This window comes from Neovison vison, chromosome 5, assembly GCF_020171115.1.
Source record: "Neovison vison isolate M4711 chromosome 5, ASM_NN_V1, whole genome shotgun sequence".
Lineage (NCBI taxonomy): Eukaryota > Metazoa > Chordata > Mammalia > Carnivora > Mustelidae > Neogale > Neogale vison.
In genome coordinates, this window is record NC_058095.1 from 19,195,201 (window position 1) to 19,220,551 (window position 25,351).

Sequence of the window (25,351 nt, forward strand, 5' to 3'; positions counted from 1 at the left end):
GGAGAGCTTGCCATACTTCGGGATGATCATGAGGCAGAATGAAAGACATTGACAACAGAGATACAGGCGAGAATGTTGTGTGGGGTCGTTAAGAAACTGACTCTGGTTACCTGGAAGGCTTCCTGGAGGAGAGAGCCAATAGACATGAACCTCAAAGAATAGTTCCTCAGAGAAGAGAGAGAAGTTTATTTTCATGTGTCCACAATGATCTCCTGGAATGAACACTAAGTAAAATAAATAGCCCTAGATGTTAGAGGTTTGGTGTTCAAGTCCCAGTTCTAACACTGAGCAGCCTAAAGAGCTTACCGGTATCATTTCCTTCTCTGAAATGCCACTGCCTTGTTGTAAAGTGGAGGTGTTAGATTGGACAAATTTTGTGGTTTATTACATAAATTCTCCAGCCAACATGGGGTCCAAATTCACAACCCCGAGATCAAGAGTGTCGTGCTCTAAAGACCGAGCCAGCCTGGTGCCCCAGGTTAGATGAATTTTGAAAGCAGCCCCAACTGGCCTGCAGTTCAACTACTCTCTAGTGTGTATCGCAAGTAGGCAGGGGGCAAAATCGGGCTCTCCTCAAGGGAGTGTATGGACTGTAGACGCAGAGATTGTCTCAGAAAGAGGGCCTGGGGGACTTCATGTCCTGTGTGCCCCCCAAGGCTACGGCCTAAACAGCCCAGCTCTTATTGAAGGGGTCTGTCTTGGTCACAGCTTTCTGCCTGGCACCCAGCACTGTGTCTGGCACACACACAAAAAAATGTTTATCCAACGAATTGCTGAATGATTGAGCGACTAGAGACTATGACCAGCTTTTTGGCTACACTGAAACCAATCCTACCTCCCAGGTCATCAAATGCCTTAGGGCTTTTCTCCCTAAAACTTTGTGTTTGCTCTCAGGATTAAGAGGAAAGATGGCTGAGAGGGAACTGCACTTTCAGAGGTCCATGTGGGCTGAGGGGGGGGGGGCGGCTCTGGTTTCTGCTGCAATCAACAGAAAGTGGGTCACAGAACAGCTCTGCTGAGCGGACCCTGGAAGAAAAGCCTGGATTCCGTGCTAACTTACATTTATCGAGGGCCTACTGTGTACCAGTTGTGGTCACAAAGCCTTAATTCATTTAACTGTGGCCTCAAAGGGCTGCACAGGAGAAGGTGGGAGATTGGGGGCTGTAAACCCCAGCTGCCTGAGTAACGGCAGCCAAGTCACCACCCCTTACTAAGCTTTCATTCTCAATCTCTGTAAAATGGAAACAATAGAATCACTTCGCCAGGTTATGGGAATGAAATGAGCACGTGGAAGCGGAGCGCTTCATAAACGCTAGTTATTATTGTTCCTCTGGGCACAAGTCCGCTCGCCTCCCCGCAGGGCGCACACACAGACATGTTCACACTCCCACATACACGCAGATGCAGAGACGTGTGCAGGCGCCAGTCGGGTCAGCCCGAGGAGCTCGCCGAGCCTCACACCCAGGGACACCGCGGAGCCCCGCCATGAAGCCGTCGGGTTCTCGGCTTCGCTCCTTTTCTCTCAGCTCTTTATGAATGAACTCCGGCCGCTGAGGAGTTTATTTTTTTATGAATGGGAGCCCGAGCCGTGAATGAAGCCGGGAGCCAACCCCTACGTTCTGATTGGCCCCCGCGTCTGGGAAACTCCGCCCCCACGGCTCTGCCGGGCGAGTCTCCGGATTGGCGGGCGTGCCCGGCCCTGGGGTTTCATTCACAAAAGTCAATGAAACAAAGGGAAAGGGGTTGGGGCGGGGGGGTAAGAGAGCCGAGGCTGAGGCGGAGGAAATGCACCAATCAACGGCTCCCCCGGGCTCACAACTGTCGGCGGCGCCCGGAAAACAAGCGGGTGCGCGGGGGACCCGGGGCCGGGGCCGCCTCGCTCCGGCCTAGCCCCGCGGCCCTCGGTGCGGCCCCGGGGCAAGCTCGCGACCCCCGGCGGCTCCAGCTCCGACGCCCCGGCCTCAGGTGAGGCGCAGGAGGGGGAGGGAGGGAGAGCCTCTGCGACTCCTCGCCTGGCCTCCAACACACTCTGCACTCTCTAACCGCCGCCTCCGCAGATCCTAGGGCGGAGGGGCGGGTGGGAGGCGCTGGGAGTCCGGGTTGGAGGGGGCGCGGGAGTTGTGGGCGTGCGAACTGTGCGCGCCTCGCCCGCTCCTCCGCGCACGAGCGCGCACACACACACACACACACACACACACACACACGTCTTATGTAACCGAGCTTGGGCAGAGCAGGGCTGCAGAAAGCAGCCGAAACGGCGAGCCCGACTCCCAGGAGCAGGTGGGACCTCCTTTGGCGGGAGGGGAGTGGTGGCGGCGCTCAGCTCAGCAGGCGGAAACCTTCCCATCGCCAGAGTGAGTCGGAGAAGTTTTGCTGTCGGACCCAGAGCCTCGGGACTGCCCCTCCCTGCTGCCCTTCTAACCCACCCCCACCCCGTTGCCTTCCCTGGACGGTGTGCGAACGCAGCCCCCCCGCCCACAGGTCTCTGCCCCCGCGCGGGGCCCAGGCAGTGAGGCCGGAGGGAGCGGCTGGATGGAGCGGAGGATGAAAGGAGGATACTTGGACCAGCAAGTGCCCTACACCTTCTGCAGCGTGAGCGGCGCGCCGGCCTCCACGCTCGCCCCCGCCCTGCACCCCGCCCCACGGCCCCTTCCCCGCTGCCCCCACGGGGTCCAACACAGCCCCGCCCCTGTGTCACCCCGGGACCCCAGACCCGGCGGCCTCAGGGTGACTCGGGGGCATTCCCTCCCTTCCTCTAAGAAATCGCCCGGAAATGGGAGCTTGCGCGAAGCGCTGATGGTCCCGCAGGGGAAGCTCATGGACCCGGGTTCCCTGCCGCCCCCCGACTCCGAAGGTAAAGAGCCGGAGAGTCAAACCGTGACCCTCCTCACCTCCCACACCCCGAGGGCCGATCCTGGAGCCACCTCCCTGTTCTCCAAAAGACTCCCCTCCAAGGGACTCTGATCATTCTTGAGCCCCTAACACCAAGGCGGTGGGAGGGGGGGTCACCACCCGGATCGTTAGGGCTCCCTCGGTCTTACCGTCGCCCCCACCTCACCTCCAATTCCATTATTAACTCCGCAGATCTCTTCCAGGATCTCAGCCACTTCCAAGAGACGTGGCTCGCTGAAGGTGAGTAGTTTTGTGACCTTTTCTATTACCGGGTGGGGGATGCTCTCTACTCCTGGTATTCCAACCCCACTTCTCCTCTCTCCCAGCCTCAAGGAACTCTCCAAAGACACCCCCCGCCCCCAGTCCCCTTACTCCTAGCTCTCCCCAGCGCCCAGTGTGGACACTTATATTGATATTTATTTTCTCTGCCCTGAGCCAGGCTTGTGTAACTAGGCCTGGGGATGAATCAGACCATTGTGTGGGGTATTTGCTTATTTGAATGGAACTTGGCCCCAGGCCCGTTTTCCTGGTAGAAATTTTCATTTGCAAAGTTTGTTTGGCAGCAGCCTCCCGGGCCGAGGTGTGTGTTGTGTTTGTGTGTTGAGGGGGCTGCTGAGTAAGGGACTGGAGGACGCGGGGAAAGAACAATTAATTTGTAACCTGTCTTCAGGAGTTGCCAAAACATTGATTTTTTTCACCCCTTTGGTTTCTCTTCTTCCCAACCCCCCAGTGCTAAACAATTTCCTTCTGAGGCAAAAACACAACAGAAGTTTAAATAATTATTTTTTGCAGCACTTTGGCAGAGAGGGCCCAGGGCTTCTCCCCCAAATAGCCCTGATTGTAATTCTGATGGCAATCGATCCTCCCTCCCCCTTCTCTCCCGGAATACTTCTGCCCCAGGCAAATTCCCCCTACTTTGGCTAGGGTGTTTGCTGGTGGGTTAACTTCCAGCCGGCTGGTGTGGGGTCAGGAGCTGGGCCTCCTCTGGGTTGGGAGCTGTGTTCTCAGGGTCTTCTGGTTGGATCTCTCAGTGCGTTTTGGTGGGGCCTCAGGGTGTCGCTGGTGGTGGTAGGTAGAAGGTGGTAGGTGGTAGGTAGAAGGCTTTGGGTGTTTAGACAGTCTGAGAGAGAAGGGTTAATACCCCCATCTTAAGGTCCCTTTATTTTAACACTCTGAAAACCAAGAAACCACACACTAGGAACCCCTTACTAAGGGCTTTTCTTCAAAATTTCCCCATCCCTTCACCCGGGTATCTTAGGTGATTTTTTTTTTTTTTTTAAGCCCATGCCCAGCTCCTCTGAACCATCTTTAAAAGCTTGAGGTAGAAGGGAAAAACCCCTGACTAGATCCTTGGAGTGAAACTGTCTGCCTTGACTACCGTGGTATCCCCCAAAATATGTGTATTAGCAAAACGGCTATTTAGCATATAGCAAACACTCGAGACACTTTGTGGAATCCTGGAATCTGTGACCGAAGGGCTGTATGGGTGCTGGAGGGATCTGGGGTTCCTGGGGAGGGAACGATCACATCTGCCCAGACTCTGTAAGCCCTGTGTGCCCAGCTCTGAGTTATGGGCAGAACATATGCCCAGTCTGCCCATCCTCCTCTCGAGGTTCCGGAGCTGGGCTGGAGCTGAAGAACGCAGGGGTGTCAGTTTCCACGGTCTCTCCAAGACTTCCTTTCCCAACGCCCGATTTCTGTCTGGCTTGCCAGCCTTTTCGTCTGTCAGCGGAGGGTCCCTCTGCTCCCCTCAGCGGGCAGCTCCCAGGGCTGTGTTATAGGGGGTAGGCTCAGAGGTTGGCATTTTGGCAGCAGCTGGTCCATTTGTGCCTGGGTCTGGAATGGGAAGGGGAGGAAAAAATGCTCTCTCAACCTTGGAAGCCCCACCCCTAGGCGGTGGGGGTCTAGAGACAGTACGGGTGTCTATCCGCTTGTGTCAGTGTGAGGACGAGTGTGTGCTGGGAGTCCCTGTACATTTAAATCCGGTGGGTGGGGAGGTGGGGGTGGGGATCTCCTTGGTTCCCTCTCCTTCCTTCTGAGGGAGCAGCTCAGGTTCCCAGCTGGCGATGGATGGCCAGGCCTGAGAGGGGGATGCTGAGCCCACTCGCTCCTTCTCATTCTCTCTGCGGAGACAGATGCAGCTGCCGGGGCCCTGTCCCCCTGCACCATCCCAGCAACACCCCAGCCTCCTCTCCTGCCTCTTCCCACCAGGTCAGTGACCCCAACAGCCCAGAGGGAGCTTTGGGGTGGTAGGGAGGGGACTAGCTTCTTTGGAAACTTGCCAGTGGTGGGGTAGGTACATCAGGAGGAATGGGGGCTGGAACCCAACGTCCCCACCGCAAGTTTGATTTTTTTTTTTTTTTTTAAGGCCCAATTTGGAGAGAAGCAGTGGCTCCTTGTAGTGTGGGTGGGGCTGTGAAGAATTTGGGGGATGCCAGGTTAGGTCTGCAAGGATGGGGTTGTGGGTCAGTCTGATGTCTGGGCTTATTTATGGGTAGAAGTGGGGCTCTGTAGAGACAGCTTAGACATCTTTGGATTTTAGGTTTTTCTAAATAGTGTGTGTGTTGCGGTGGGGGGTTGTCTGTTTCGGGTGCCTGGGATCTGTTGAGTTGCTACAGAAAGAATCGGTCTGCTGTAGGGAGACCCGGGCTTAGGCAGGCTGGGCTCGGGATGTGTCTGGCTAGGGTCAAAAATGTGCTGCTTCTGATCGAAGGTTTCTTTCTGGGCTTGTTGGGAGCTCTCAGGGACAATGATTTGGGTGTAATTGGTAGCAAGGAACATTGAGTCTGGGCCACGTATGTCCTTTGTATGAGGCTGGGGTCTATAATGGAGAGTCTGGATTCACAGAGCCTCTCGGTACGTTGCAGGGGTCCTTACGCCCTCCAATATCGTGTGCAAAATTGTTAGGGGTGCACCATACACAAAGGAATGTGGATTTTTCTAGGAAGAGAAGGTCCATAGGTTTTACGGGATTCTTAAAGGGGTGGGTCTGTGCTCCCCTTTTCAAAAGGTTTACTGCTCTCAAATATTCCTCTATGGTCTTCAGTCCCTTTGCCCTTTGGTTCCCCCCCTAACCATCACATTTGCAAGTCCAGAAAGAAAGCCAGTGTGTGAAGGTTGTGCATGGAGGATACATTTTACCGGTGTGCTGCCATGTAGTAAAAAGGAAGTAGAGTGCGTGTGAATCCGTGTGTATGCATGCTGGTGCCTCGGTGTGTCTGTGGGACGAGATGGGGTTAATCCCCTCCCCCACTTTCTCCTAGCTACAATGCCTCCTTCTACATCTTTCTGTCTCCTCCCCTTCCAGAAGGCTCTTGGGGACAAATGTCCCTCCATAGATAGAGAACTGGTTCCTTCCAGTACAAGAGGCTGCCGGGGTGGGGCAGGGTTAGGGTGAGAGACAGGGCTAGTGGTGACACAATGGAGCAGAAACTCCAGAGAACGTCTCCCCCGCCTCCACTGGAACTCCTCAAGAGGCCCCTTCACCCTGGGATCGGACTCCAGGAAGGGGAGAAGGTGATGGGGCACAGTAGGTAGATGGCCAACCTGGGGGGCGGGGGCTTAACTGCTTGGCTGCTTTAACCTCCCAGTTCTCTTGGAGCCCAACTTGGGAGGCTCCCAAGCCCCTTCTCTTCTACTGACCACCCCCTGTTGGAGGGACTTTCCCTAAAATTCCTCTCTGGCACCATGCTGGTGTGGCACTTTTCTCTTCTCCTCCTTCATCACATACCATGTCCCCAGGCAGATAAACTCCACCTTCACGCCCGGATGGAGTTGGGGGGCAGCCCCTGGCACACAAGTTTGGCAGCCAAAGTCCACAAATAAGTAGAGTGGCGTGTTCTTAAGATGGAACATGGTAATTAGAAATTCTCCTGCGCTCCAGGAATTCGGGGCTCAGTGTCACCGTTCCTGTTTCTGTCCTTGTTGGCAGTCTCAGGCCCTATCCTGTCCCTTTGGTTTGAGATGCCAGTATTCTGGGGAGGGGCCAAGCAGAGACTGGGATTCACACCACAGCCCAGTTTTGTCTTGACTGCCTTCTCCTGGCCCTGGGAAGAAGATGGCGCCTCTTATGGGGTATGGTCTGTGTGCTGGGGGTAGCCTCCCCTGGGACCACTGGAGGTGTGGGGGTTCTGGTCAGACCTTCAGGTCTGAGGTAGGAGGAAAGGCAAGATGACCCCTAGGGCTCTGTAGCCTATGACTGGCCTGTGACGCCAGCAGGAGATGCCCCCAGCCCATTACCTCAGTGGAAACCGGCAGTTAATGAAGCCCCAAAGGGGGCCCAGAATGCGTCAGCCTCCCCCATGTTCTCCACCTCCCCTGCCCTCGGGACCCTCCTTGTCTAGGTAGCAGGGATAGAAATGTTCATCCTGCCAGCTTTAGGGGTATTGCCTGTGGCTGGACCAGAGGGCACATCAGGGATGAGCTTGGCCCTTGTGCCCCGGAGAGTGTCCCCCCTCCTTATCTAGTGTTTCCCAAACCTGCCTATTCTGAAGGGCCACTGGGGATACTTGTTAAGAATACCTCGGCCTGGAGCCCAACCCATGCTTATGGACTGAGGCTCTGCAGGGGTGGGGACTGCGAAAGCCTGCGTTCTTTTTAAGTAACTTTGATGCTCGAACTCATCACCCCGAGATCAAGAGTCACATATGCTGTACCTATGGTCTGAGCCAGCCAGGCACCCCAGGAATGTATATTTTTAACGGTATCTTGGGGATTCTGGATTTGGGTCCGTTTAGGGATGGTTGCCTTTGTGCCTCAGCTGTGCTCCTGAACAGAAAACACGCTGCCTGTTTTTGCCTGGGGACTTCGTGTCCTGCTCATTCATTCCATCACTTTAGAATAGTTTTCTGCTGGTTTTTCTCGAGTTCTTCTTTAGCTGCTGGTGGCTTCTGATTCTTAAACCCCTCAGTCCCATCCCTCTGTCAAGAAGTCTACTCTCTCTAAATGTGTATTTTATTTTATTTTTTAAAAGATTTTATTTATTTATTTGACAGACAGAGATCACAAGTAGGCAGAGAGGCAGGCGGAGAGAAGAGGAAGGGAAGCAGGCTCCCTGCTGAGCAGAGAGCCCGATGTGGGGCTTGATCCCAGGACCCTGGAATCATGACCTGAGCTGAAGGCAGAGGCTTAACCCACTGAACCACCCAGGCGCCCCTAAATGTGTATTTTAAAGCTCTTGGCCCTTCTGATAGTCAAAGCAAGTTGAGGAAGAGTTCCTGCCAAGCACTGATCACAGCCCAATGTATCTCTTGTGAGATGTGATTTCTCTGGAGGGAGGACCTACCCCTACAATTACCATGGGGATGGGGGGGACGACAGGGAAGCCCCCAGGGAGAGGGAAGAGCTGGTTGGTTAGGATCCCTTCCACTCCTGCTCCCAGGTCTGCTGAGAGGACACCCACCTGCCTGAGGACGGGGTCATTGTGGTCATTGTAGGGGTCACTGTGGTCATTGTATGTTTATTCACGTAGCCAACAAATAAAGCAGTTATTCTTAGCCAGACCTTGTTTTCCCTGTGCTGGGAAGATAAAGCCCCTGCCCTCAGGGAGCTTAACTTTCATGCAGAGAAGGTAGACAAAAAACACATAAATGTAAGTAAATGAAGAAGATGCTCGGGCAAAAATAAACAAGAAGATGTGTAAATAGGGGCGCCTGGGTGGTTTGGTCATTAAACCTCTGCCTTCAGCTCAGGTCATGATACCAGGGTCCTGGGACACCTGCTTCTCCCTCTCCTACTCCCCCTGCTTGTATTCCTTCTCTTGCTGTCTCTCTGTCAAATAAATAAATAAAATAATTCTTAAAAGAAAGAAGAAGATGCATAAATGAGTTAGTAAGAGGCATCCAGGTAGCGGTGCAGTACACGCTAGAGCAAAGATAGCAGCCGAGAGGGACCGCTTTGGTGTGGGTGGCCAGAGTTGTCTGAGGAAGTGACAAAGTGAGCTAAGACTTCAGTGGCCAGAAAACAAAACAAAAAAACCCCAGGCAGACAAAGGTCTGGGGAGGAGGAATGAAGAGCTCTGGAGAGGCAAGTAGGAGATGTGACCTGGTCAGACAATGTGGGGGCCTCAGTGGCTGACCAAGAGGAAGAGGTTGGGGTTCTAGCAAGGAGAGAAGGGAGTCGACTCCTTGCAGAAAGCTGTGTGGAGAACCACCTGCTGAAGGAGGTGAGCAGGGAAGGAAGGAGTTCCAACAGAGGCTCTGGCTGAAATCCCAGGAAGAAACTGGAGCCTCTGCTGATGGGGAAGCCGTAGAGGCTGGGGTGTGTTTGGGTAGAGCTAGGCATGGAGCTATTCCCCAGCCTTGTGTCCTGCGTCCTTCATCCTTACTGGCCTTTCTCAACTCTGCTTGTTTTAGCCATCAGTTTCTCCATCACTGTCCGCTCTTAAGAGTGTTCTCCTTGTCTTCCACCCCTCACCTTCAAGCCACTCTCTTCCTGGACTCTCAGGAAGTCCTTCTTGGTGTCTACCCTTCCCCTTCCTACTTTGATCTATTCTGGAGAAAGGGGCCAAAGATTCTGAGGTCAGGAGTGGTACTCAGCTGTATGCCCACCTGAAGGAGTTGGAGAATCAGGGTAAGAACTAGAAATCAAAGTCCGAAGGTCCTATGGCTGCCTCACCCCCAAACCCAGCTCTGCCCACACTGGCACCCTGGGAATGTTTCTCAGACCTTGCCCTTTCTCCTAGCTAAACGCTGAAGACATGAGGCATGGTGATCTGCCCATGTCCCCAGCCACTTTCCTCTCCCACTGTCCTATTCACCTCTCCTGAGCCACCCCCTTTTCTCCATCCCTTCTTCTTTCCCAAGTTCTCCACTTCCAGAGTTCACCCAGGAGGTTGTATAAAACGCCGATTCCTGGGCCCAGCCCGATTCAGAATCTCCAGCAGGTTATTCTAGGTTTCGTAGGATGTCAGTGTAATGCCTAGACATCCCAGATGTGACCCTGCTGAGAGCTGAGAGCTGAGAGCGGGAGTTTTGTGAACTCTGCGGGGCAGGGCTGCCTTCACTTCCAAAAAAATGGAGGGAATAAAGACAAAGCATCTAGGAAAAGACTCTGGAATCTGCTCAGACAGGTTCTGGGAACTTACAGCGATGCCTCCAGGGTCTTAGTGGAGCCCAGACATGGAGGGCACTAGGACCTGGGGTGGGGCTGCTTTCAGTCCTAGGAAGGCTGTTTTCCCCTTCGGGCCAGTGCTAATCTGCAAGGCTGCCTTAATGGTGTCTCTGGGGGGCTGCTGTGGGGGAGGGGCCCACCAAGACTCATCTCTGACCTCTCTCTGCAGCCCAGGTACCCGACAGTGATGAGCAGTTTGTTCCTGATTTCCATTCAGAAAACTGTGAGTGGAGGGCCCTGGGTTGAGGGACTAGGGAGTGGGGGAGGGCAGGAAATGAGTCACAGGGATAGAGAATCACAAAAGATCAACTTGTTCTCTCCTAAAGAAAAGGGGGAAGAACAGGGCTCCCCATTCTAATTTGGATGCCAAGACCTAGGCAGTAACTGGGAACTGGAGACCTTGGTTCAAATCAGGGTTTGCACCATCCTTGCTGTGTGCCCTGCGCGTGGACATTTCCTCCCCTTGCCCCCCCATTTCCTGATTTCTGAAATGAGGGGTTTGGACCAGTTGAGCAGGGCCCAGTTCTACCCCTTTAAGTTACTTTTGTGCAACTTGGGGGTGCGGGAGCAATCTTGTCCCGCAGGAGACCGTGTGGCAACGTCTATAGACATTTTTGGTGGTTACGACTGAGGGTGGGGTGCTACAGTCTTTTAGGGGGTAGAGATGAGATATGCTGCAAACACCTTATAATGCTCAGGACAGCACCCCCCCAAGAAAAATTATCTGTCCCAAAGGTTCTCAGTGCACTGTTGAGAAACCCCGCTTTAATGTCACATACCCCGTTCTCAAGCGTCTTCGTCGTTGAAATGAACTAGGGCACAAATAATGGGAAACAGCCCATAACCGAACAGTCCATCACTGGCGTTGGACTCTCCGCGCAGTAGGACAGGACCTCACGCTCGCACGGAACCAGCTCCGCTGTTTAGTCCGGTGGCTGGAGTTTTCGGACCCAGCAAGGGGCCACAGGAAAGACCAATGTTCTTCACAGATAATTAGGAGCATGTGCTTAATGGTAGTCAGCTGACATGCAAGCGGGCGCATATCCAACCCGCGCCAGAGAAAGAAAGATCCTTTATAGCACCAAAGAAGAAAACATGTCTCTCCCTTGGAATTTTCCAAGGCATGCAGGAAAACCACGGGCCCTAGGTTGGAGGTGCTCACGCCTCCAACAGTGTTTTTGGGGGTTTGGGGTTGCATTAAGTGTTGAATTTTAGACCGTCTCTTCAGTTAGGATTGGACATTAGCCCGACGTATAAAACCAGACATAGTGTAAATAGCCAAACTGCCCTTAAAAGTGTCTGACCGAGAGTCTCTGAAAATGGAGCCCCAGGGAATCACCCGGCTGGTCCACAAAGAGCAGAAGGTGTCAAAAAGCAGAAGGTGTCAGGAGCTCCCCTTGCCTCCTCTGTGACCCACTCTGGCCTCACTCTGCCTGCTCCCCTTCCTGCAGTAGCTTTCCACAGCCCCACCACCAGGATCAAGAAGGAACCCCAGAGTCCCCGCACAGAGCCGGCCCTGTCCTGCAGCAGGAAGCTGCCACTCCCCTACCACCATGGCGAGCAGTGCCTTTATTCCAGGTGAGCCCCAGACCTTTCCAGGGAAGGGGGGAGGGGAGAGGAGGGAGCAGTTGGGCAACAGTGGGATGCAAGTTAGACAAGACTACCAAAGGATTTCTGAGTCCCTGTAAGGGAGCTGCACAGGCTCAGGATTTCCTCTGAGTGGTTGGGAGGGCGACGGCAGGGCATCTTTCCACTGGAGGGCAAAGCCTTTCCACTGGAGGAAGCCATCTGCTCACCCAGCCCACTTGCTCTGGCTACGGAGAGGCATTCTCAAGATTACACCCATTTTCAGGATTTAGAAGAGAAGGGAGAAAAAGTTCACTCAGGCCATTCCTTTCCCAGCACCCTCTGCTCCTCGTCCTCTGGGGATAAAGCGTTCAAAGATACTCGCCCAGCTTCTCTGCCCCCTCACCCCTGTCTCCCCCTCAACTCCAGTGCCTATGACCCCCCTAGACAAATCGCTATCAAGTCCCCCGCCCCCGGTGCGCCCGGACAGTCGCCCCTGCAGCCCTTCCCCCGGGGAGAACCACGGAATTTCCTGAGATCCTCTGGCGCCTCCCAGCCCCACCCTGGCCACGGGTACCTCGGGGAGCAGAGGTAAGGAGACGAGGAGACCCGTAGATCTGTGGGCCGGTTCTTCCTCAGTCCCTGAGTGTTCTCCAGCAGCCCCTAAGAGACCTGGTGTGGGATTGGGGGGCGTGGGGGGACACACAGGGACAGCTTAAATTAATCTTCTCTTCTTTCTCCTTCCAACCACATCCAGCTCTGTCTTCCAGCAGCCCTTGGATATTTGCCACTCCTTCACCTCCTCCCAGGGAGGGGGCCGGGAACCCCTCCCAGCCCCCTACCCACACCAGCTGTCGGAGCCCTGCCCGCCCTATCCCCCCCAGAGCTTCAAGCAGGAATACCTCGACCCCCTGTATGAACAGGCATGCCAGCCCTCGGTGGGCCAGGGTGGAGTCAATGGGCACAGGTACCCAGGGGCGGGGGTGGTGATCAAACAGGAGCAGACGGACTTCGCCTATGACTCAGGTAAGAGATGCTCCTGGGGAAGGGGGCTGGAGGAGTTTTGCTGGGATTGCTGGGGAAGGTGGCATAGATTCCATTAAACCCAGGAGGTCTCCCTACAAGTTTTTTACCTTCCCACCCGGATACCGCTTCCTACATCCAGCCCACCCAGACGCTCCCTTTTTGTCATAGATTCCAAAGAATTGTCATTTTTCAGTCAGCAAACTTCTACTCAGAGGAAAGATAAGGGTGTGCAACTCCTTGCCCTCGGGTGGCTTGTGGTTTAATAGGAAAGTTGAGGCATTGCGTCTTTTTTCTCTTGCCAAGTGGTTATAGGGGTTACCTACTGAGACCCAAGTGCTGGGCGGGATCATGAGTTGTGTGGAGCTGCAGGACACAAAGATGAGTAGGATGGGTCACTGGGCCCAGTCCCCACAGAAACTCACACATATTAATGAATTTGGGGGCACCTGGGTGGCTCAGTTTGTTAAGCATCTGCCTTCAGTTCAGGTCATGATCCCAGAGTCCTGGCATCGAGCCCCGCATTGGGCTCCCCCTGCTTGTGTTCTCTCTCTCTCTGACAAACAAATAAAATCTTAATATATGTATAAACGGATTTGAATGAAGAGAAACGCGTTCCCAGCAGGAACGCAGGATTACTGAGTGGTTTCCACCCTCTGTCCCAGCCTCCAGGCTGGTGGAGCTGGGTACAAAGTAGGGCTGCTTCAAACTCTAGTTCCACCTGACCGTTGACAAGAGTGAGGAGCACTCAGCCAGATTCTTGGCCAGCAAGAATGTAAAGCCTCTGTTGCCGAGGGAGGGCCATTCGCATTTAGGAGAGAGGTAGGGAAAACCTTGGCTTCTGTTACATTGTCACCAGCCCCAAATTTGAGTTTATCTGCAAGCTTGTGTGAGAAAAAGAAATACTGAGATTAGAGTAGGCTCAGGGCAGGCTAGAGCTTTCGGATTTCCCATTTCCTAATGTGCCATCTTGTAGGGGCAGGGGGATGAACCACAAGCCCCCAGGCTGCCCAAGTGAGAACCACAAGGGTGTGCCTGTCCTCCAACGTGGGGCAGACGCTGAGCCGCGCCTGGCAGTGAGGTGGAGGAAGGAGGAGGGAAACGCTCTTGCTGCTGACCTTCAAAGGATGTAGACCGGAGGAGATCTTGTTACATGCCCTTGAACTCCTGCCCCTCCCCCTTCGGCTTCCTCTCAATGGAGTCAGGAATTCCATTCACAAAATGGAGGCATGAATGAGCCCACCCTCCCGCCTCCTCCCGGAGGTGTCGGGTTTCACCATCTCATTCATAGGTGGGAGTGGAGGGGGTAGGGCGAGAAGGGGCTGGAACTGAATGGGTGGCTTCACACAACCCGCCTCCTCCAGGTGGAGTAGGGCTATTTCAATCCTAAGGAATGGAAGGGAAAGGGAGCAAATGGGCTTTGCTGTCAGACCTGAAAAAACACGGCCCAGTGCCCACCGCCTCTTCCCCAGACACAGATACGTTCTAGTGCGCTCTCGCACTCCTTCCCACCTCTCTCCCTACGGGTCTTCCCGCAGCCCCCATCCTCCTCCGTTTCCTCCCTTTCTACACACACACATACACACACACTCACTGTTACACTTTTTCTCTCTCCCCCTCTCCCTCTTGGGGCTAGGAACCTGACCTGCTGACCGGAGGTTAGCCCATTCCAAGGGAGTCTTAGGCATGGACACTGAACCCTTTCCCCGGAGGTTCATCCCTCCCCTCCCTCCTCCTCCTGAACTCACAGGAAACAGCTGTTGCCTGGAATCCTGGGCCTTGTGCAACAGCTTTGCCGGGCCCAGCTGCTGCCGCCCATGCCCTCTGGCCCAGACTTCAAGCTGAGAGGTTCAAGCCTTGCGCTCCCTCTGGGTGAACTTGCCTTGGGATTTGGTGGTTGGCAGGCAGCCGGGGAAAGAACCGGAATGCAGGCTGGCAGGAAGACGTTCTTGGATGTGGGCAGGATTGCCACCCCTCTCCCCCTGCAGCCACCTGTAACATCCCCCTTCCCTTCTTCCCCTCCCAGATGTCCCGGGGTGTGCGTCCATGTACCTTCACACAGAGGGTTTTTCTGGGCACTCTCCAGGTGATGGGACCATGGGTAAGGCAGCCCCCTCCTCTCTGCCAAGCTCCCCACGTTGGAGGGGGGAGTCCTGCGGTCGGGTAGGGTCCTCTGGCCAGGAGTCCCTCTGGGCGCTGGGGGCTTAGCGGTGAATCCCCTCTAGATCTGAATGACCCCCAATTCCTCCCCAAGGTTATGGCTATGAGAAACCTCTGCGACCATTTCCAGATGATGTCTGCGTTGTCCCTGAGAAATTTGAAGGTCAGAGAAGTGACTGTTCGCGAGAGGGTCAGGGTCCTCACTGTGCCCTCTGTGTCCCCACCTCTCTCTACCCCCCCAACCCAGGAATCCCATTACCCCTGGGGAGAGGAGAAGGGGTTGCTTGGGGGATCAGAAGGCACAAACCTGATGGGCCCTGCTTCCTGTGTCCCCAGGAGACATCAAGCAGGAAGGGGTGGGCGTGTTCCGAGAGGGACCGCCCTACCAGCGCCGGGGGGCCTTGCAGCTGTGGCAGTTCCTGGTGGCCCTGCTGGATGACCCGACGAACGCCCACTTCATTGCCTGGACCGGCCGGGGGATGGAATTCAAACTCATAGAGCCTGAGGAGGTGGGCCTGTCAGAGTCCGTGCCTCTCCTCCCTGTGTCTTTGGGGCCTGGAGATACTGGGACGTGGGAACATAGCAGATGCCTCCCCCATCAGTTAGTTTACCTGAGCTGAATTCTCGTCAGACCTGGGTCTGCGGGCTGCTGCATAGCCTGTAGGACCAGCTTACCATTTTGTACGGAGAATCTCGGGTGCTTTTTCTGACCTGCCCCCCACCATTTTTTGTGTGCTGAGCTAGCACCCCCATTCCAGAACTCTGTCCTTTGTTCAGGTTGCCAGGCTCTGGGGCATCCAGAAGAACCGGCCGGCCATGAATTACGACAAATTGAGCCGCTCGCTCCGCTACTACTATGAGAAAGGCATCATGCAGAAGGTGGGGGGCCAAGGGCCCAGGAATGGGAGGGGTAGGGGCAACAGCTGGGGGAAGATGGTGGGGGCAGGGGAGCACTTCTCAACAGGTGTATGAGAGCCCATAATGAACCAGAGGGAAGGAGAAATTGCAGACAAGTTTTCCCTCTCCCAGAAAAGTGCCACATAGAAACTGAAAAGCCTGAAGTTTGGAGAACAGGAAGTGTGTGGGGAGCTGGCCTGCGGGAGGGACCAGCACGGGAGAGAAACACGCTGGGCTGTGTCTCTAACCCTCCTGGAGGGAGCACTAGGTCCACCCAGCCCCTCTCTTCCCCCAGGTGGCTGGCGAGCGCTACGTGTACAAGTTTGTGTGCGAGCCTGAGGCCCTCTTCTCTCTGGCCTTCCCGGACAATCAGCGTCCAGCCCTTAAGGCCGAGTTTGACCGGCCGGTCAGTGAGGAGGACACAGTCCCTTTGTCCCACTTGGACGAAAGCCCTGCCTACCTCCCAGAGCTAGCTGGCCCTACCCAGCCCTTTGGCCCCAAGGGTGGCTACTCTTACTAGCCCTGCCGCCGGTGGGGGCTGCCCTGTGTACATATAGATGAATTTGGTGTTGGGGAAACCCTCACTCTGAAACCCACAGATGTCTTTGGAGCAGATCCCCACTGGTCCATCGGTCGCCCCTGCCCAGACTCTGAGCTGCTCACCAGAGTTGATGGGAAGGAAAAATGGAGAACACTGCAAGTGTCAAGGTGGGCTCTAGAAGCTCCTCCGGGGGTGTCACCTTCAGCCTCTTTCCAGGTCCTGCTTAGAGGCCCAAGCCACACTACTCTCCCTCCACACAGGGAACAAAAGTTTGGTCTGTTCTGGGGACAGAGAAGGAGCGTTCTCACTTTGTCCTGGTGGAGAGGGGTGCATTGAGCTCCCCAGATCTCCCCCTGTGGGCAGAAGAGGCAGACAGAATCCTGGATCCTGCATCCCACTCCAAGCTGTGGCCCTGGAGGGTCCTGCTTGTCCATTCTTGGTGCTCTGTGTTCCCAGAGGCAGGGGGAGGCTGGAGTAAGGAACCTGGGGTGGGGGAGGGGCTGCAGAGTGGAGGCAGGGAGGGCTGGGTTCCTGCTCCTAGGGCCCTTTGCCTCTTCTCTGCCTTTTCCTAGGCCCAGGCCTGGGATTCCACCTCTACCTCCAACCTCCATCACATCTGCCAGACCCCAATAAAGGCCCCTGCTTCTCCTGTTAGTTGTCCCATGTCTACTTTGCTGCCGTGGGGGAAGGAAGGCCTTGGGGCAGATGACCAGAGTCTGGGGCCTGGCCTTGATGCTTAGCTTCCCAGATGGATTTGGAAAAAGACAGTTGATCTCTGGCTTTTCCTTTGAAAAATGGACTCGTGATACCTGTTCTTTGCCCTGTTCTATCCCCACTCCAGGATTATTGTGTCAGGATCCGGAAATAATGTTTGATGGGTACTTTATAATCTGGCCTGGTGCCCCCAGGCCACTGGCTGTTCCAGCCAGGCAGGGGCCAGGCAGGGCTCGCTTGGAGGCCCTCCTGGGGCTTCCTCAGGCAGACTTTGGCCTGCGGTTTCCATGATGCTCTTCCCATGACCACACTGTCTGTGTCTATACCCCAGCTGTGTGCGCCCTCCTGCTGTGGCTCCAGATTTGTTTTTGCTAAAGCTGGGGACAAGAGTTTATATGGAGAGGATCTGGAGAATGGGGAGAGAAAAAAGGCCCCCGGGGCAAGAGGGTGCAGGAAGAGCTCTGTGTTCTCATCAGTGAAGGTGAAGGACACTGGGTCTTCTGGGTCTAAAGGGAGAGGGGAATAGAAAACACTGGCTCCTTCCCCAGATTTAGGGGAGACCAGAATGCTGGGGCTGTTCTCTATGGGTAGATGGGAAAGAACACCTAGGGAGGGAAGAGACGTGACAAGGGGCAGCAGTGTAGGTGGGAGGGGCAGAATGGAAGGTTCTAAATTCAGGCTCCGGTGAAAATGCACTCTCCAGTTAAACCAGAATTGTTGCCATCGGAGCCTGCACAGGCTCAGCCCTTATTAAGGCTGGAGCAGCTTGGGTCCCCAGCCCAAGCCCTCAAAGGAACGGATGCTTGTCAACCACTACCCACAAATGAAAAGCAACGTTATTGTTTTCCTAGAAACTGAAAACATCAACTTAACTTTTATAATTGAGAGCAAGGAACAGGACATTTTAAAATATAATTTTTAAAAAATACACGTTTTCTTAAAAATACATAATTTAACTCCACATTAAAGCCAGACCATCTGGGTGGGAAACTGTAGACGTCGGTGGAAACCCTGAGGTCCTGAGTGTGCGTAAAGGAGTGACCAAGATTTGGGTAAGGAGTGATATCCACCCCACCCCCAGACCTGTGACCTCTACCCTCCAGGATTGTTTATTAACAGGCCACTCCTCACAGCTCTTTGTTCAAATCCCTCAACTTGGAGGGCCACTACTTAGAGGAGGCAGGCAAGCTCTGGACTGGATAAAGGTGAACTCTGGACGGAGGAGTCGAGTTTACACGAGCAGCACTGGGATCGTCCCCCACATACACAAGCACACACATGGCATGTGCACCGGGACAGGGAACCCCTGAGTCAGGCTCCTGCAGGGGTGGGGTGAATGGCCTAGAAGATTCCAGCTCCCTATAGGTGACCCACAACCTCTCCTGGCCTGTCACTCAATCTTGGGGAAATATTGTTTCAAAGAAGAGAAACAAGGGCCCCATTGCGTGGGAGCAGCCGTTAAGTCCTCCTTCCCAATTTGGCCCCTTTCTCCCTCTGAGCAGGCCGAACAACACTGCTTCCATGTTGTTTTCTGACGGATAGTCTGAAGGTCAGACCCCTAGCCATACCGACAGAGCAGAGAAATAACCGTAGCTCTCAGAGTAGATGTTCAAAGAACACCCACAGAGCTAGGGTCCTTTTTGCTCACCTAACCCACAGAAGATGACTAGCCTTGCTGTCTCTCACCTTGGCCTTTTAAACATGTCCTTCTCAATCTCAGCTTAAATCCCAAACTTCTCCACACGCCCCCAGGGTCTTGAAGATCTCCTAGGTGCCAATGCCTCCGGGGCTGGTCACTCAGTGGGGACTAGGGAGCTGGGTGCCCAGCCCCTGCTTCACGTGTGGCTTCCTCTGCAGGCGCCTCCCTGTCTCTCCCCACAAGGCCTTAAAGGTAAACACACATATTCCACCCCCCACCCCACCCCTGCCCCGCCTATGACGCCCGGGGCTTCCTGAGGAGCACCCGGGACAGGGTAGGGACCTCTGCCGGCAGACGCCCTGGCCTGCTGGATCCTCTCTGAACGGTCTACAGGGTGGTCAGTTTGCTGCCCAAAACCTACATTCTTTCACATCCTAGAATGTCTTAAGAGTCTCAGCACCTGGTATACAACTCAGCAGTTCTGGTATTCACATCATTTAAGAACTTACTAGAAGAGGGATGAGAGAGGCAGTGCAGGCCCAGTCCCCCAGGGGCTTTTCTACCAGCTCCACACCTAGACCCGCTTTCCAGAAGCTCCATCACTCGGCCTGGCAGCATCTTTCTGATGTTCCTCCCAGCTGAGAGCTTCCTCAGGCACCATGAGGGGGGACACTGGGAGGTGGTTATTCCCCAACTAAATGCTACGAGAAACCCACTCAGCAACAGCGGCACAAACTGGCTCTGAGAGGGGTTCTGTGGGTTTTGTTTGTGGTGGGGGATGAGAGGTTTTAACCAGAAAAACCCTTTGTTAAAGCCCATCGAGGACCCCAGGGGAAAAAAAATTAAAATCAAATCAAATCTGTGACGTTGCCTGCATGTTCCCGAAGGAGAAAGGACATGTTCCATACCAAGCGCACTGCGGCTGTGACCACCCGGGCACCCAGACCGGGGCAAGGGGATGTGGTTAATCCTGGGGGAAGGCGGCAGAGCCAGGCTCACTCGGGTGTTGACTGCAGGCCTGGATGATGCGTCACCTCCTAGCCCAAAGGGGCCCAGAGCTCTGGTTACAGGGGACTCTCCACCATGGACACCAAAGTCACCCATCTCCCCACCCTGACCCCGGGCCAGTATCCTAACCTTCCAACCAGAAGAAACACCCACGGAAAACCGTTTGTTTTCTTAAGAAAATAAATATTTCTAGGAGGTTAAGCCAAAGTACAAGGGCTGGACAGGGGCAGGAAGAAGAGGCAACATGGACAGTGAGCTTCGTGGCTCCCTCCTCCAGAGTCCCAGCTAGGGCATCAGCCCTCACCGTGTCTGGAGGTCATGTGCTCACGACTCCCTTTCCCATCCCGGAGTGACAGGAGTTGCCCACTTCGTGGAGATGATGCCCTGTGCTCCCACGCCAGCTGTGAGCCCCCGCTGGCCACAGTGCCTCAACATGGCAGGGGCTGGAGGCTCTGGTCAAAGCAGGCGGAAATCCCTGTTCATATTTTACCACCAGGGAAGAAGTAAGAGTCAAGTTTAGAAAAGGCCCAGGGAAGACATTCGGTCACCAGACGGCTGTATCCTCAGGACCAGCCCTTCCTCCGCAACGTGTGTCCAAGCCCCGGGCCACTGCTGCAGGCCAGGAAGACGAACCAGTCTCGCCTCTCAGCGCCGGCGGAAGGCCCGGGATATTCTCCACGCGTTGGGCTCCTCATAGCGGTTGTACAAGGGCTCAAGACGCTGCTGCTTCTTCTGCTTGCTCAGCTTGGTCGGGTCGGAGACCTTGAAAAAGGCTGGAGCAAACTCCACAAGCCACCTGGGGTCGATAGTGGTGACCTCACGCATGTACTCCTTTGTGGTCAGCACCAGCTCGTGGTACACCACCCTGAGTGGGCACAGAGAGAAGGCTGCAGCCTCCCACGCAGGCCCCGCTCCACAGTCCCCGTGGTCCCCGGTGGGCCTCAGCTGAGCTTACCTTTTACCCCCTTACCTCCCCTGAGGGGCCCCTCGGGAGGATGACAGCCATGCTCCAATACCGAGGAGCTGCACGCCTCTCACTGTAAGAAAGCTGTGCTGTCGGGAGGTGTTCTAGTCCTGGCTCTAACTAGGTAAGTGACATGAAGCCAAGCACACCCCTTCTCTGGACCTGGGTTTCCTGCTCTGTGGGATGGTAGGGTGGTTTTTCTGGCTGTCTCCACAGAATTCTGGGGCCTCGAGGCAGCGTCCCGGGGACTGCTGCAGGGCCAGGGAAGGCCGAGCAGCAAGGCTCTGCATCTCTAACCCCTCCTAGCACAACAATCCATGGTTTTATCGTAGTTTGGTATTAGGGTGGGTAAGAGTCCAATTTTTAAGTACTACTTTAAAAAATTTGCTTAAACCGCCCCACTAGACAACCTCTAAGGTCCTCTTTGGTTCTCACTCCTATGACTTTATTTCTCCAATGTGCCGGACACTGTGCCCACCTCCGGCTTCCGCCGCTTTAGAAATGGAAGCGATGCTAGAGGAGGTAGTGCTGGGCTGGGTAAAGAGCCAAATGCACTGTGCCAGGAGAACTGCAGGTCCTTTCTGCCCACGACTGCCCCCCAGACCCGGGTCCCGCCCACTTACCACTCGGGCTGTCTGTTGAAGAGAGCGCTGGAAGGGTGGATGTAGACCACCTGCTGGTCGATCAGTGTCCGGTAGCCCTCCTGTGGGTCTTTCTTGGCAGCGTTCCGGAAGAATCCACTGCAGATGGCCTTTTGCACTCGCACCGTGGACTTGCCACAGGAGACCACATCCAGCTTGTGTCTAGCAGGAGAAGAGATCAAGAGAGGATAAAGACGCGTAACTACTCTGCGGTCAAAGGTTCTATATTCTAGTGAAGGGGTCAAACACCCCCCCACCCACCGTGGGTCCCCAGAGTCGGCGGCTCCCCTCTTTCAGCCCTAAGTGCACCAAAGGGGCAGCTCTACAGTGGGCAAGATGGATGCAGGAAGAGCCAGAGATTCTACTTGATTCAATCTATAATGTTCCACATGCTTATAAACAAAGCATTTTTCAATTACTGTGAAGTAAGCTTCTTAGGAACTTTCTGAAGTGATTCTCAGCTGCACCCGCCTGGGGAGGGGTACAACAAAGATAGAAAAGCTGGAGGAAAAGGCATATGTGAGAAGCCTGTAACCTCTCAGGTGCACGGAGAGACGAACAGATAGGTTAGTCCACACAGACACGGGGAAAGTCCCCAGACGTCACCTGTCCATTATGCCTAACATCTGCTTGCGAATATCCTGGGCCCGGCGCAGAGAGCGAGCCTGGATGAAGTTCTCATAGCACCACGGGTTGGAGAACTTGTTGTTCTTCCAGGAGTTGTACACAGCCAGCAGGGTAAGGTGGTCCCCTTCGGTCTGGTGGAACTTGGCTTTCTTCTGGTCGGCGAGGGCTTGTTTATCCTGCCAAGAAGTGAGACAGAGGATCAGTTTCCATCCAACAGCTACTAAGTGAGCACTCGGCAATTGCAGAGCCCTACCCAGCCCCATCAAGTGTCCATATCAAGCACTACAGTGGCAACAGGCCGATGTAACCCAACATCACCACACCCTGTACCTGAACGTGAGTCTGAACTCCCTACCTTGGGCCTGTAGAAGACGTTCTGCACCGATAGCATGGACACAATGGTCAGCATCTCCTCACTGCAGCCCAGATGCACGGACATGATCAGCATTTTGCACAGCATTGGCTCCAGAGGGAATTCTGCCATCTAGAGGGAGAAGTGGAGACTACAGCTGCTGCTAAGCAGAAGACCCACCTGTACTGGCCAGTGGCAGACCCTGAGAGAGCCCAGTGGGCAACAGACCACAGGACCTTTACCTGGGCATGATGTTAGCTGTGGGTCTCTATCAGGAAGAATGTTGTTTTCAAATTTCCCAAATAAACCTCAACGAAATGCATGTGACCGAGAATATAACTCTTGCTGGGGTAGATGGAAACTTTGCAGACATCTTTCAAAATTAAGCCTAGACTTAATCATGTATCCCGAAATAAAACTGACTATGGATGGAATTCCTTTTGCTGTAAAGAAATAATTTAATTAGGGGCATTTGGGTGGCTCAGCAGGTTAAGCCTCTGCCTTCGGCTCAGGTCATGATCCCAGAATCCTGGGATCAGGCCCCGCATCGCGCTCTCTGCTCAGCAGGAAGCCTGCTTCCCTCTCTCTCTCTGCCTGCCTCTCTGCCTACCTGTGATCTCTCTGTCAAATAAATAAAATAAAATAAAAGAATTTTTAAGTGATAGGGGGAAATCCAGTTTAAAAACAGGCATCTAGAATTCTACTCAAAGTTGACCCAGGGCCTCAGAGTTTGATTTTGCACAGAACATAGCGTCCAGAAGGCTGGCTGCTCTCCCCAAAAGCACCAGAAGTTCAGTCTGGCTCCTACCCTGCGGCCCAGGCGAGTGAGCAGGCCCTCGTCGTCCAAGGCCCCCAGCGTATACAGCTGCTCCATGGCTGTGATCAAGGTTTCCATTGGAGGCGCATCCATGAAGTCAAAGGACAGCAGGTCATTGATGCCCATGGCCTAGAAGAGAAAGGAAGAAAGTGTGTGACGAAAGGGTCAGCCCCACCAGCGTTAATGGGGAGGGGAAGTCCTTGTCCACTTCTTTCCTATTTCTTCTTGCTATGTCTCTGTCAAATAATATATAAAATCTTTAAAATAAAAAAGCACAAGAAGATGCCACTTCACACCTGCTACGAGAGCCACACTAAGGAGGGTTGGCAAAGATGTGGAGAAACAGGGACGCTTGTGTTGCCAGTGGCAATGTAAACAGGTGATTTCTCGGTGAGTTAAACATACAATCACACTATGATCCAGCAATTCCACTTCTAAATATGCCCAAAAGAACCAAGAGGAGAACACAAGCAGATACCTTTGCACTCATTTTCATAGCAGCATTATTCACACCAGCCAAAAGAAACCACCCAATTATCCACCAACAGATGAAGGGACAAACAAAACACAGTGTATGTATGCCAGGAGTATTACTGACCCTTAAAAAGGAAATTCTAACACAGGCTATAACACAATGAACCATGAAAACATGATGCAGAGCAAAAGAAGCCAGACACAAAAGGACAAATGCTGCATGATTCCATTTACATGGAAATTAAGTCACAGAGACCAGAAAGTGGACTAATGGTCCTTTTAGAAAATGCTCCTGATGGTCACCAGGGGCTGGAGGAGAGGAAAAAAGAGATGGTTTGTTGTAACGGGGACAGAGTTGCTGTTTGGAATGATGAAAAAGTTCCAGAAAAGGACGGTGGTGATGGCTGCATACTCGGGAAAGTTAATGCCACTTAATGCCACTGAACTGTACATCTTTAAAAGGTTGTAAGGGTAGTATATTGCATATTTTACCAAAATTTTTTTTAAAAGGATAACACACCAGCTTGTCCTGTCTCTTGCATACATAATTTCTGCTATGCATCAAGGAAGTGCCTTGTGGCAGGTGGCAGGGCTGTGCAGATGACTAAGATATGGTCCTGGCCCTCACAGAGTTCGCAATGGTGAGACTCACGGATACAAAACCGCAGTAACACAGCACAATCCGCGTGCTGGGCAGAGCAGGCTTTGATGTGTCTGTTAGCTAATCTGATTAATCGAAGAAACAGAAGAGTGATGCACTATCCAAGTATGTATAAGGGAGATGTGGTGGGACCTAAGCCTTCTGTTTCTTTCCCCTAAAGTGATTGTGACCATAAACACAGCAGGTGTCCAATAAATGCTTATTGTATGAATAACTACAAGAAATTATGTTAGCAATCAGCAAGCACTGTGGCAAGGGCCTTTACCTGTATTATCTCATTTATTTTCACAACAGATACTATTAATAGCCCACTTCTGGAAAGGAGAATATAGAACAGAAGGCTGAACAGATAAATTTGCCAAGGACAGAGAGCTCAGAGCTGAAGTTTGAGCCACAGATGCCTCTCTGTTCTCACTCCAGAGACTGGGGCAGGGTTTTTTTTTTTTTTGTCTGAAGCTCTGTTTTAGCCCCTCTTACAGCAGATGAATAATAAATTACAACAGAGCACTCCACACCAGCAGAATGCCAGCGCCCCAGGGCAGCATCCATGTCAGGGGTGGGGATGCCATCAGCTGGGAAATTATTCATGCAGCTCCCCCTGCCAAAAGAGAATGAGGGTCCTCACTGGGGACTGACAAAGGAAGAGCACTGATTCAGAATGAAAACCCAGCCCCCAGAGGGTCAGGGTGAAACCTGTACTGATAGTTCCCTTACAAAGTTTTTAGACTGGGAGTTTCACTTCCATTCTAAAAGAAGAGAATTGGATCAGGGTTGAAGGAAGTGTGTCTGTCCATGGTTTGGCACCAATTAGATTTTTCTAATATCCTTTTAGAAAATGTTCCTAAACTAAAATCTCTTACAACCAAATATCCTGCTGGTTATTATGGTAAGAAAAAAACACACGCTCACAGCAGTCATGCCAACTTAGCCTCAGAAGGCAGTGGAGCGGCTGTTATCACAGCCATTTGCATTCCATTCAAAGGGACTGGTTCCGCGAAATTACTGAAGTATTTAACAAGGTTGGTGAAACTGACATTCATTTACGATGGACACAGGACTGGACTGTTCCACCAGCCCATTCTAACAGGACAGTGATTTCTACCTTGAGTGAGAGCACTGTGCTTGCTAGGTTGGTCCTCTGGATTTCCGGCACATTGGTGGTCAGCATTTCATCTCTGTAGGCACGTTCGGTGTACAGCCTGTAACATTTCCCTGGGCCTGTTCTCCCAGCTCTGCCAGCTCGCTGCTTTGCCTGAGCCTAGAGG

The 25,351-nt window shown here is 53.5% G+C and overlaps 2 protein-coding genes across 6 annotated transcripts in view; one reads left to right on the forward strand and one right to left on the reverse strand.

Moving 5' to 3' along the window:
• The first annotated feature begins 1,885 nt into the window (after window positions 1–1,885).
• Window positions 1,886–16,439, forward strand: ETV4 (ETS variant transcription factor 4). 5 transcript variants are annotated; one of them, XM_044247821.1, is made up of 13 exons: window positions 1,886–1,965; window positions 2,482–2,592; window positions 2,761–2,854; window positions 3,085–3,132; window positions 10,172–10,225; window positions 11,454–11,580; window positions 11,998–12,159; window positions 12,326–12,594; window positions 14,618–14,692; window positions 14,846–14,914; window positions 15,088–15,260; window positions 15,529–15,630; window positions 15,944–16,439. In XM_044247821.1, exons 2-13 carry the CDS (start codon window positions 2,533–2,535, stop codon window positions 16,166–16,168), a joined length of 1,458 nt encoding a protein of 485 aa, XP_044103756.1. In that variant the 5' UTR covers window positions 1,886–1,965; window positions 2,482–2,532; the 3' UTR covers window positions 16,169–16,439. The 5 variants fall into 5 exon arrangements, with proteins under 5 accessions (XP_044103756.1, XP_044103755.1, XP_044103758.1 ...); XM_044247820.1 differs by lacking the exon at window positions 1,886–1,965 and adding an exon at window positions 2,211–2,354; XM_044247823.1 differs by lacking the exon at window positions 1,886–1,965 and adding an exon at window positions 2,211–2,354 and having other exon boundaries at window positions 12,016–12,159.
• Window positions 16,440–19,712: 3,273 nt separating this feature from the next.
• DHX8 (DEAH-box helicase 8) overlaps window positions 19,713–25,351 on the reverse strand; it is a 31,103-nt gene continuing 25,464 nt past the window's right edge. The window contains exons 18-23 of the mRNA XM_044247826.1: window positions 25,189–25,344; window positions 22,943–23,080; window positions 22,138–22,266; window positions 21,762–21,958; window positions 21,138–21,317; window positions 19,713–20,415 (exon numbers count right to left, since the gene is read on the reverse strand). Of these exons, the coding sequence (XP_044103761.1) occupies window positions 20,196–20,415; window positions 21,138–21,317; window positions 21,762–21,958; window positions 22,138–22,266; window positions 22,943–23,080; window positions 25,189–25,344 (1,020 nt within the window). The 3' untranslated portion in view covers window positions 19,713–20,195. The remainder of the gene's footprint in view (window positions 20,416–21,137; window positions 21,318–21,761; window positions 21,959–22,137; window positions 22,267–22,942; window positions 23,081–25,188; window positions 25,345–25,351) is intronic.